This window comes from Eleutherodactylus coqui, chromosome 4 (genome assembly GCF_035609145.1).
Source record: "Eleutherodactylus coqui strain aEleCoq1 chromosome 4, aEleCoq1.hap1, whole genome shotgun sequence".
Classification (NCBI taxonomy): domain Eukaryota; kingdom Metazoa; phylum Chordata; class Amphibia; order Anura; family Eleutherodactylidae; genus Eleutherodactylus; species Eleutherodactylus coqui.
The window spans coordinates 14,067,044-14,079,963 of NC_089840.1; the positions used below are offsets into that span (position 1 = coordinate 14,067,044).

General features: G+C 45.2%; 1 protein-coding gene across 4 annotated transcripts in view; it reads left to right on the forward strand.

Annotated features, from left to right (window-relative positions):
* APP (amyloid beta precursor protein) overlaps positions 1-12,920 on the forward strand; it is a 272,009-nt gene that overhangs the window by 112,436 nt on the left and 146,653 nt on the right. For all 4 annotated transcript variants that reach the window (XM_066599092.1, XM_066599089.1, XM_066599090.1 and 1 more), the window contains exon 3: positions 1,762-1,891. In XM_066599092.1, coding sequence (XP_066455189.1) covers positions 1,762-1,891 — 130 coding nt within the window. The remainder of the gene's footprint in view (positions 1-1,761; positions 1,892-12,920) is intronic.

Genomic DNA, 12,920 nt, shown 5'->3' on the forward strand with positions numbered 1-12,920 from the left:
AGTATGGAATAAATCTAACATCTGATGGATATCTGTCGAGAAGATAACCGTATTATAGCACATAATGGTTTATGGCATCTGGTAGATATTTTACATCGGGGCCTCATAGATTCAAATGGTGTCTATGATGATGGTTAAGACTTAGGCATAAACTATGATGGCCTTAGGTTAGATGGCACCCTATGCAAAAATGTATATATTGCACTGATAGGCAGTCTGCTTGTATTTTGCTTGTGCAGAAAGCAATAAGGTATCAGCATATATCCACACCAGAACCACACCATGAATAAATACTATACCAGAACCGAGCTCACTACATAAATGCAGCACCAGAACCAAGCACTGTATATAAATAGAGCACAATAAACAACATCACTATGTAGATTCAACACCAGAACCAAGCTCAGTATTTCACATTCAGCTCCAGAACCAAGCTCAGTAGGCCACATTCAGCAGCAGAACCAAGCTCCATATGCCACATTCAGCACCGAAACCAAGCTCCGTATGCCACATTCAGCACCGAAACCAAGCTCCGTAGGCCACATTCAGCAGCAGAACCAAGCTCAGTAGGCCACATTCAGTACCAGAACCAAGCTCAGTAGGCCACATTCAGCAGCAGAACCAAGCTCAGTAGGCCATATTCAGCAGCAGAACCAAGCTCAGTAGGCCACGTTCAGCAGCAGAACCAAGCTCAGTAGGCCACGTTCAGCAGCAGAACCAAGCTCAGTAGGCCACATTCAGCAACAGAACCAAGCTCAGTAGGCCACATTCAGCAGCAGAACCAAGCTCAGTAGGCCACATTCAGCAGCAGAACCAAGCTCAGTAGGCCACATTCAGCAGCAGAACCAAGCTCAGTAGGCCACATTCAGCAGCAGAACCAAGCTCAGTAGGCCACATTCAGCAGCAGAACCAAGCTCAGTAGGCCACATTCAGCAGCAGAACCAAGTTCAATAGGCCACATTCAGCACCAGAACTAAGCTCAGTAGGCCACATTCAGCACCAGAACCAAGCTCATTAGGCCACATTTAGCACCACAACCAAGCTCAGTATGCCACATTCCGCTCCAGAACCAAGCTCAGTAGGCCACATTCAGCACCAGAACCAAGCTCAGTAGGCCACATTCAGCACCAGAACCAAGCTCATTAGGCCACATTTAAGACCAGAACCAAACTCAGTATGCCACATTCAGCTCCAGAACCGAGCTCAGTATGCCACATTCAGCTCCAGAACCAAGCTCAGTAGGCCACATTCAGCACCAGAACCAAGCTCAGTAGGCCACATTCAGCACCAGAACCAAGCTCCGTACATAAATATAGCGGCAGGATGAAGCAGTTGTGTTGTGGGGGAACTGATTAGCTGACGGCAGCACCTCAGAACATCAAAGGGAAGGTGATAGAGCCAGAGGAGGATGATTCATGTAGCACCATAAGACTCTGCCACAAGGAGCAATGTGATCATTTGGCCAGGTAGACCTAAGTGAGGTGATCGCCTCAGCCTACATCGGCCTGGTGCCACCCTCCCCAAATAACGGTGGCCGATGCCCATAGCTAAAACCGACCATGAGCATTAATTCATGCATTCGTGTTGACTTGAGGTATTGGGCAGCACCAGCTCCACCGCACACCAGACTTTGACCCAGTAGACATTGGACCTCCAAGCCTAATTAATTTTGCATTATGTTCTGTTAGTTGCTCAGGTGATGGAATCATTACTAGAAACTCCTCGTCTCTTAATGTTTTTGTGTTTTTTCTTTTTTTCCAGGTTTACCCAGAATTACAGATAACCAACGTGGTGGAAGCCAATCAACCCGTCACCATCAATAATTGGTGCAAGAGGGGGCGCAAGCAGTGCAAGAGCCACACTCACATTGTGGTTCCATACCGGTGTTTGGGTGAGTGTCCATGACTTGACTCTACTGGCTCCATGGCTCCACCTGGTGGTGGCGTTTATGGGGATCCTTGGTGTTTGTTATTGCTTGCTCAGGAAACGCGTCAGCGGCGGCATTGAAAGGGTCTTTGATATTCCTCATATTAAGAAAATAAACTCTTGCTGGCCCTTGGAGGAGAGGTCCTGCTGGGGCCAAGCCTCGGCATTAAATCCTCCGTTACCGCTGCGTGCGGACGGGTGTTTTTATGTGGGTGTTAAACCGCCCTATGCAGAACATTGCTGGCAGCATGAAATCTGTTTCTTTTATTGCTCGTCGCGTTGATTTATCTCCGCTGTCTCCGTTTTATGACACCTTAGAAAATAATCCCATCGTAACGTGTGATTTATGCCGCGGGATTATTAGGATTCCCGTGCGCCATTATTATCCTGGTATTTCGGGCTCCTGCTGTAATTATTTTCACAATAACTTTTTAATGCACAATAAAACCGGTTTGGGTCTAAAAACTAATGACGATAATGAAGGAAAATGATGATTTTTGCCGTATAATATTGCAGAATTTTTTCATAAGCAACAAGTTCGTAATCTTCCAAAATCTCCTCGGAAAGACGAGGCAGCGAGAAATCTAGAAAAAAGTCGAGGCAGTAGAGCGATGGCACTCAGCTGGGGCTGCCGTCCGGTGGAGGTCCAGCCGACCCGGGTAATGAGGGCTAAAACGACACGTAACTAGAATTATGTCTACATGGCGGTATAATTACGGCGATGCCAAGTATGTATCGGTACGGTTGTTTCTTCCTACTTTGGCCCTATAAACTCGCGTATTCTTAGAATCAGAACGTCTCTGTTCCCGTCAGCAGAGCTGTGAGGGATTGTATTTTGCAGAACAAGTTGATGTTCTCCATTCTGGGGTGCACACGGCTTTATGGGCATTTAATAGCCAGGATACCAGTTCTACAGAGTGATAGTGATTACAGTGCAGTTACCTCCAGTGACCACCGGTGACATCTGTTTTTGCTTTACGTCTCTATCTGGGCCCAGACCACCGTTGCCAGCCATGACCGATCTCTGCGTGCCCTACCTGCTGCCACCCTCCATGCCCCCCTCGATGACTCCTTCATAGTAAATCCTGCCCCTCTGTGGCCCTGCTTAGTTATGCTGACCTTTTCTTGCCCTTCTTATAGTGTCCCTGGTGGTGACATTTGGTCATAGTATCTTCCTGTGGCCCCTTTGGTTACAGTGTTCTTCCCTCCATCATTCTGGTAAATCTGCCGGTGATTTCTTCTCCGATTGGTGATGCCCATTTTTGTTTCATTTCTCTATCTGGGTCCAGACCGCCACCACCAGCTAGGACTCCTCTCGGCACACTCAACCCATTGCTGCTTTTAGTAACTCCCCATAGTAAATAGTGCCCTTTTGTGGCCCCTCTTAATTATACCTCTTGATCAGATGACTACCCTGCAGTAGATCTGCCCTGCACACGTCACCCGCACATCTCATAATCTCGGTGGCATTAATTGGACATCCAGGTGCATGTACAGTGCAATGGTAAGCTATACCAAGTGTGCATCAGCCAGTGTGCATGTGCAGGGTCCAAGAACTGGGACCCCCTTTGGGACTCTCAGCACTGAGACCGGACTGATCACTTCCCTGAGTAGACTTTCCTATTGATAGCTGATAAGTTTGTTGCGGTACAACACCCTTAAAGGGCTTGTTCATTGTTTGCTTCTTACTGAAACAGTGCCACACCTGTCGATGGGTTATGTCTGGTATTGCATCTCTGCTTAGTTTCCACTCCCTTTTAAAGAGACCATCTGTTTTCAGGACTAAACTCTGTTGAGGAACAGGAGGGGGTTGGGGGTATATTACCTGCAGTTATTTTTCTCTGCCACCCCTCCAATCCACCGATTCCAGGTGCTGTTTTTGACTGTCCAAGATGGCTGCTGCAATTTTCGAACTACCTAATGCACATTGAGCACTGCTCTCTGATTGGCCAGGACTGTAGTAGATCTGGCCAATCGGAGAGCAGGATTAGTGTATCGGTAGTCTAACTAGCAATGCACTATGAGGATTAGGTAGTCTGAAAATTGCATCAGCCATATTGGATTCCTGAAAGCAGGAACCAGAATTGGTGGATCGGAGGGACGGAGGAGAATAACAGCTGCAGGTCATCTACCTCCGTCCTAAAACTGGAGGGTCACTTTAAGACCCCAACTGGGCGTATTGGGAGGTAAATTCATGGCTGATTCTGAGTTTCAGGCCTTTCAGAATTCTTTCTGCAGGTTTGTCCTGAGCTGAATTAATGAGCTCCTGTACCCCCGTCTAATAACTATGCTGGGCACTCGGCGCAATGTTCTGCGGGCGCATCCAGCGGAGAATTTGTATGCTGATCTGACGATTATCATGCTGTGTGTTGTACAGCGGGACGTCATTAGAGTTTGCGTTAAGCAGCCCTTCACAAGTAAACATTCGTCTGGGGCTTGATTATGCTTTGATAAATCCTCCGCTGGATGTTTCTGACTAGCAAATCCCATTTTTCCGGCCTTCATAGGGTTTTTATTTTCAATCGAGTCCGGGCCCTTTGTACTGGATGGGAAAAACCAAAGATGAAGGGATGCAGGTCAGTGGCACTCGTGTGGGTGCCTCATGGCAGACGTAGACAAGCGCTAATTTACAGATGTAAGGCAATGTTCCTATCACAGAACAGGATGGGGGCTGTGAGCATTGAATAAGTTTCTTTACCCCCTAGCAAAATGCCTAACTATGACTCTGGGGCTTTTATTATTTATGGTGGGTATACAGGATTTGTGCGTTTCATGTACTTCCAATATCTGACTTAGCCAATTGATTCTATGAATTAGGCTAAGCAGCAGCACATGTGGTAAAGACTTGGGTATACTAATAGATCATAGACTGAACATGAGTCAACAATGTGATGCAGAAGCCAAAAAGGCAAACATAATTCTGGGATGTATTAAGAGAAGCATAGAGTCTACATCACATGAAGTCATTATCCCCCTCTACTCTTCCTTAGTCAGACCTCATCTGGAATATTGTGTCCAGTTCTGGGCACCCCACTTTAAAAAAGACCTAGACAAACTGGAGCAAGTTCAGAGAAGAGTTACTAAGATGGTGAGCGGTCTGCAAATCATGTCCTATGAGGAACGGTTAAAGGATCTGGGAATGTTTAGCAGAAGAGAAGGCTGAGAGGAGACTTAATAGCGGTCTACAAATATCTGAAGGGTTGTCACAGTGCAGAGGGATCAGCCCTATTCTCATCTGCATAAGGAAAGACTAGAAGCAATGGGATGAAACTGAAAGGGAGAAGAAACAAATTAGATATTAGACAGTGAGGGTGATCAATGAGTGGAACAGGTTACCACGGGAGGTGGTGAGTTCTCCTTCAATAGTGATCTGTCTGGGGTGATTTAGTGATCCTGCACTGAGCACCCATGTAAACACCACACTATCTCTCCCAATATCTCCTTTTACAGTCCCATGTAAAAAAAACTCAATACTACTTCCTACTTTCAGCCCCTCAACACACCCCATACTTTCAGAACATCTAATACACAGTCCCATGTAAAACATATCTCTTATCCTCTCCTCTGCCCCATCCAACATACAGTCCCATGTAAACTCCTCCCTTCCCTCTTCTCACCAGCGCACTGAGAGTCCAAAGTCAGGTCAGGTCTGTGTGATCACACTAACACCGAGGCCGGCTCCACACGGGCAGACCGGATTCCTAATGCAGGAGGCCCACAGCCCATTCCGACTCTGAACCCAGCCGGCGACCCGGCGCGTACCATGCTGTGATTTTTTTTTGCAGGTCTGAATAGCTGGTGGCTGAGGTGAGAACCTCTGATATAGGGGAACCTGGCAGAATGTTGTAAATTACCCTACAGCGCCTCGAGAGGAGAAACAAAGTATTACATTTATTATTTAACTCATTAGTCTGTCTGCAAAATCCTCTTGCGCAAAAGACATTCTTTGCAGCCCCTCTCCACTTCAGCTGATGGATGACCGGACAACCAGGATATCCTCAGGATAGGTCATCAATATCCCGTCTGTGGTAGTCTGCTGTCCAGAACACACCAATCAGCTGTTTGAAGAAACCATGATGCTTGCAGCAGCCCAGCGGTGTCTTCTCAGACCAGTGACATTACATTCGTTCATCACGTGGCCTTTCAGTAGTTCATACACATTCAAGTGAATACGTTTCAGCTGCTATACCAGGCGCAGCCACTACAAAATGTACGGCGCTGCAGCTGGTGTGCAGTGAAGAGGCTGCAGTCAGGGGCGTAACTATAGAAGATGCAGGGGATGGGGTTGCACCCGGGCCCAGGAGCCTTAGGGGGCCCATAAGTCCTCTCTTTTCCATATAGGGAGTCCAGTACTATGAATAAAACACTATAGTTTGGGGCCTGTTACAGGTTTTGCATTGGGGCCCAGAAGCTTCAAGTGGCTGCAATGTTTGCTGTGGACTGCAGGGGGAGTGGCACTGATTGGCACTGTTACTTTGCGAGGGCACTAATATTTTGTAGAAGTACAGGAGAGCATTATTATTTTGAGGGCCACAGAGGAGGTACTATTGCTTCGAGGGCCAGAGAATGGCACTGTTACTTGGTAGGAGTGCAGAGGGGCATCATTACTTTATGGGTATACAGAGGGGCCACTATTTGAGAAGGCACAGAGGGACATTTCTACTTGTGTAGCTCAGTGTGGCACTATTTCTTTACGGGGATATAGTTGGACATTTTAAATGAGGTTGCACAGAAGGGCACTGTGGCACAGAGACACATTATTCGAAGGGGCACAAAGGGGCATTATTACTTTGAGGTGCACAGAGCAGTACCTTTACTTTGTGTGCACAGAGGAGAATTATTTCTTTGAGGGGCCAAATAGAGGTGCAGTTACCCTGAGGGGTACAGATGGGTGCTGTTACTTTGTGGGGCACTATTACATTCTAAATACACAGAGGGAGGCTATTAGAGAGGGCACACAGGGGTATTACTGCTTAAGGAACTTTATATGAGGGGGGCACAAAATATAACTGTAGCACAGAGAAGCATTGTTACTCTGGCAGAGTATTACTTTGTAGGACTACCGAGGGGGCACAGAGGGACGTTATTATTTTGAAGGAGCACAGAGGGACATTATTGCTTTGAGGGGGCACAAAGGGGGTACTGTTAAATAGAAACAGCGGGGCACTGTTACTTTATAGGGCACAGGGGAGCATTATTACAGAGGAAGGCTATTTGAGGGGCCACAGAATAGCATTACTAATTGAGGGACTCAAAGTGGCTCTATTGATATGAGGGGGCACAGAATAGAACTGTAGCATGGGCAATAATTCAGGAGGAACAGCTTGGCATTATTACCTTGAGGGGAGACAGATTGGAGGGTCCTATAGGTGTGGCTTAATGAAAACAAGATTGCTGTGATGTGCCACGCGCACCGCAGGGATTGTCCCTCTTTCCATTCTTTGAAAGTTGGGAGTTTTAGGGTAAACCGCTTTAATTAAAGACTTTATTCTCCCCAGCACCCATGATGGGTCTAGTACTGCTTTAAGGAAATGTTGTGATGTCTCTTTAAATTTTTTTTCTCCTTTTTTTTTAATCAGGTGGCTGTTTGCTGATTTCTGTAGCTGACTGGGGGCAGATTTGGCTTCTCTCATTGTTTACCTAATTGGGTTTGTTGTGTCACATGCATGGAGTGTCCTGCAGCCAGTGAGTGATACAATGAGTAATATCACTTGGCTTCTGGACAATGGGAAACAAACGTCTTTCATGTACAAAGGAGAGGCTTTTGTTTCGTCTGGATATGGGAATTTCTTGATAAGACTTCTAAACCGTTTTTTCTTTCTATAGTACTTGGGTTCATTTCTAACCAAATTTAACCCATTGATTGCCAGATGCACAATGGCTTCCGAATGTGACTCCTATAGACGGCAAGCTGTGGGTTGGCTAGCATGGCGGCATTATAGAAGGTTGCTGTCACCGTGCCGCTTGTGTAATACTGGCCGCCGCTCTCCATGATTTCAATATCCACTGCATTTTAAGCCACCGTATTTGGAAATTTAGTAGAAGCTGATAAAAGGAGGGATGAAGGAGTTTTACCATGAGGACAAGTTATTCCCTATCTGCAAGATATTGGATAACTTGCTGGTGGATGGGGGTCTGACTTCAGGGTCCCCCACCAATCCCAAAAATTGGGCTCCAGCATGCCTTGAAGTAAGGGCTGTGGCGGTTGTACATGCCCACTGCCGCTCCATTCATTTCAGTTGGACCCCTGGAGATCGCCACTGTTCCATTCATTTTGCTATGCTCCAAAGTGCCATTCTCAGCATCGATGGGGGTCCCAGTGATCAGACCCTCATAGAGCAGTAACTTTCGTGGTTAATCCCCTTTTATAAGACCCTTTCAGGACCCTCATCTATTAAGCAGAGCCAAACGCCACCTACTAAGAGCATTTATAGTCTGAAGGACCCAAAATGTCCAAGAATTACATAAATAGCTTTGTGTAAGAATTGTGCAATACTTAATTTCGCCTGTGGGGGAGCTGTACCGATTTTGAATCTTCACAAGAACAACCTTTACCACAGTGAGATCTTATACCTTTAATGTCACCGTTCACTTTGTTTAAATGTTTCCATCTCGGACGGGATGACGGAAGCAGTTGAGTTGAGCTACACAGTTTCCGTAGCTTTCGTAGAAGTACACCGTTTCCACAGCTCCTGATTTACGGAAACGGCATAACTCAATGACTTTCATGGGAGTTATAGAAATGGTGGCGCAGGACGCTCTACAGCTCCCATCTTGGCAGCCAATGGTTGACATGAGGTGTTGGAGGCCTTAACTAAAAAAAAAAGTGGGTCCCAGAGGTGGGATCTATAGCTATCAGACCTTTGTGGCATATTCAGTGACTTTGGCTGAGATGAGAAGACCTCAATAACATAAAATAAAGTCCTCATGATAGCTGATGGAATACAATTAATTTTAGCAAGTTGCCTTCCAGTCTTCTGCTGTCTGAATTGCATATTCTTTCCTTCCCTCCTGCTGCTGCTGTGTGTTCTGTCTCTGTTGCTCCCTCTCCCCTCTCACAGCATGCAGTTCCAGACAGACCTAAGAAAGATACTGCAGCTGCATCCCCCTCCTCCCTCTTCTACATCTAGTATTTACTGTATTAACCCAAACACATTTTTTTGGGGGGGGGATGACTGAGGAGGTTTGTGCCAAATACGAGATCTATTAAAAGTAAGCACTATTTAATTATACTACAAAAAACGTTATTTATAAGCGAAAAATACTTTTAGTAATGTGGCTGCAAAGGGCTCGTTCACATCCGCGGTTTAGTTACCTGTTCTTCCATCAGAGGAACAACAGAATGTAAAAATGGGTAGGTGATGCATAGAACGGTTTCATCAGGATAGGTCATCTGTAGTTGATCAGCAAGGGTGTGCCACTTAGGATCCCCACCAATCAGCTGATTGAAGTGACAGTGGTGCTCAATTGTGCACTGTGACTACTTCAGTGCAAACTAGGTGCAGCGCCGTACATTGTATAGTGGCTGTGTCTGGTATAGCAGCTCAATCCCTTTCACTTGGGATGGAACTGCTCTCAGGCCATGTGACCAATTAACTAGAGCGCCACGCCCTCCTCAATCAGCTGTTCGGCAGGGATCTTGAGGATAGTTCAGCAGTATCTTAATCCCAGAAAAACCCTTTAACTTTATATCACTCTGGTCTGGAATTACAACCTGTATTATATCCCAGAGCTGCTGTTATAATTCTGCTGGTTCTTAGAAGCAAAATCCTAAACCTTAGTACCTTCACGCACGGCTAGATTTACCCATTGGCTCTGTAGTCCTGTATCTTAAAGGGGTACTTCTTTCTGAGACTTTCAAAGCAAAGCCACAGAATACGATTGATACACATGCAGATTGACTTCAGTGATGCTGAGCTGATCTCGCCAATGAGCATGACGTCACATGCCTGAGAAGAGGCTGTGGCTTTCACAAAACAACTGATTGGCAGGGAACGGAGCAACAGATGAACTATTGATGACCTACGCTGAGGATAGGTTATCAATAATTTAGTCCTGGAAAATTAGGGCTGGACTTTAAAGGGGTTGTCTCACTTCTGGCTGTTTTACTGCAGGAAGCAGACAGTGCCGTACATAGCGCAGTGGCCATGGTTAGTACTGCAGGCTGAGTCCTACTGAAGTGAATGAGATTGTCCGGTTACATTTTTAAGATTTAACAATAGGCGCAGCTGTCACAGAATAACTAATCCGGCAGGACTCACCCGTCCTCTGCCCCTGTAATCCAACATTGCAGCCTGCGGTTTACCCAATCTCTGTTGACAGCAGAAGTCAGGTGACCACCACCTGCCAATCAGAGGCAGCAGCATCTCCACTCACATCCTGAGTGCCATGATGCCAGAAGTTCTGAATGGTGATGATACAGTCTCTTATTGGCAGGCAGTAGTCACCTGACTGTAGCTGTCAACAAAGACTGAGCGATGTGGGGCTGCAGTGCTGGATCGCTGGGGCCGAAGACGGGTAAGTGTCTGTATTTATTGTTTTCTGACAGCTGTGCCAGAATAAAACTGGACACCCCTTTAACCCCGTAAGGATGCCCTTTTTTTTTTTTTTCTATTTTCTCCTCCTTAATTCATAACTTTTTTTTATCATTAAAAAAATGACAAAAATGATAAAAACAAGGCACTACATGGTGGCTTGTTTTTTGTGGAACGAGTTGTGTTTTTTCAATGGTACTATTTAATGTACCATATAATTTACAGGAAAACTTTTGAAAATTTTTAAGTGGAGTGAAATGGAAAAAAAAAAAGGTCCACCATCTTTAAGTGGGTCATGTTTTTACGGCGTACGCACCGCAGCAAGAATGACAAGATAGCTTTATTCTGTTGGTCAGTAGGTTTGCAGCGATACAAAATATTTATGGGGTTTTTTTCGTTTTTTTTTTTCTTTTTTGCTGTTCTACTTTAAAAAAAATAAATCTTTGGGGAAAAAAATACAATTGCCCGCCTCCATTTTCCTAATGGAAAGACTTTTTTTATTTTTCCGTCGACAAAGTTGTTTGAGGGCTCATTTTTTGTGCGATGTCTTGTAGTTTCTATTGTCACTGTGAACGTATTAGGGTGATTGTTGCACTTGTCATTCATGGGTTAATACAACTTCTAAGTCTGAAAGTTTTGAGCAGCGCAGAGCTGACTGAGCTCTTGTTGGTGGGGTTGGGTGGGGGGACTTGGGCATTCCCAGAGACCATATGTAGAAATTGTATCTGTATTCTTTCACACGTATCAGTGAAAGTGATGCAAGCAGCGCGGCTCATGGCAGTTGGTCTCTTGTTCTTTCCCCAATGATCATTATTAGTTGATTTGGACACTTGATAGAACTCGGATCCTGGTAGCCTTATTGCCGAATCCAAGTCTAAAGGGTTACTCCAACAGCCTCAATTAGGAGTTTGTTTGACTTTTTGATCACTTTTTTTTACATTTTTTTCTTGGAGATGGCGTAACCCTAAAAAATGTGCAATTCTGGTCTTTTTCCTCTTTTTGCCAATGTTCACCATGCGGGATAAATAATGTGTTACTTTGGTAGATCGGATTTTTATGGACACCAAATATGTTTTTTTTTTTTTTTTTTTCAGTATCCATATGGGAAGGGGGGGTAAACTTTAATTTTCCCATAGGCAACTTGAATTTGCAATTGCTTGATCGCTCATACAGGGTAATGTTATACCACAGTATTACATTATACCACATTTTGGCAGGCAGTCTATTAAATGGCTTCATATGCATTTATTCATGGCAGTCCTGGCCCCAGCTGCCATGGCAACTCCTGAGCAACAATTGGGGCGTTTAAATGCTGGTTGTTATAATTGATAGTGGTAGTTAAAGGGTTAACAGCTGCCATCAGCATTGGCGCTGATTGTGGCTGTTGCAGGCAGGTGTTGATAGCGGTATTTAGAGGGTTAACAGCCGCAACCAGCGTTGATGCTGATCATGGCTGTTGCAGGTGGGTGTCGACTATTACAGACAGTCGGTACCCGGCTTGTATGATGGGGTGTTAGGGGGTTAGTACATTGATTTTAGGTGCCGCCCCGTAATCAGAACTCCCCAATCAGACTCCCATGTAGGCTGAAAAGTAAAAAAACAAAAAAAAAATCATTACAACGGTAAAAAGAGAAGAAAGACCAGTATTTTCCTCCTAGAACCTGCTGCTCGTAGCGTTCCTGAAGTGGGGTGTGCAGGGTCAATGGGATTCGCCGCACTGAACAGGCACGGAAATTGAGTTTTGCGCTTTAGTTTTGCTGAGAATTAATGTAAATCCGGCATTCTGGGCACATTTCCTCGGCTGGAGAGAGGATCTTATGATTTTTTCCCCATGCTCGTGTGTTTTGCATTGTCTTGCTTTGCTTCAGTGGCTGAGCAGCTTGCATCGCTCCTCCGGTTTTACTGTATCGCTTTGTGACTGCTTACTTAACCCAGCGTGTATTTCTAACTGGATTAGTGATGCTGAGAATTGTTGCAAAGATGAGCAAAGCTTTGTGTGACACGTTTCTTGTCGTTCGCCTCCACCATGTTCATCTTCATTGCTGCAACGACGCACCTGAAATAACTTCATCTGTACTTGTTTTCTGGGGGGTCATGCGTTATTTTCGCTGTTGAGGAACTACAGGTACCAGCATATCTTGCAGAATTACCTCCCAAGAGTCCCTCTTTTTCACCAAAGTCCCTCTTTGGCTTTTGAATGCCCCTCTTTTTGACCTTGGAAATAGATCTGCATTAATAAACTTACGGAGTAGTTTATGGAGCAGTCTCTTGGGGTCCTAACTGGATCTGAGACCCCAATTTGCATATTATTCAGTGGTGCAATTTGGATTATAAAAATGTCTACGTTTCTGATGGTTTTTGTGTTGACATTTTAATCAAAAGCATTCAAGTTTATAGATATCGATATAAAAATGTATCTGCCCCACCAGGAGCCATAAGTGTCCCTCTTCGACCATCGGA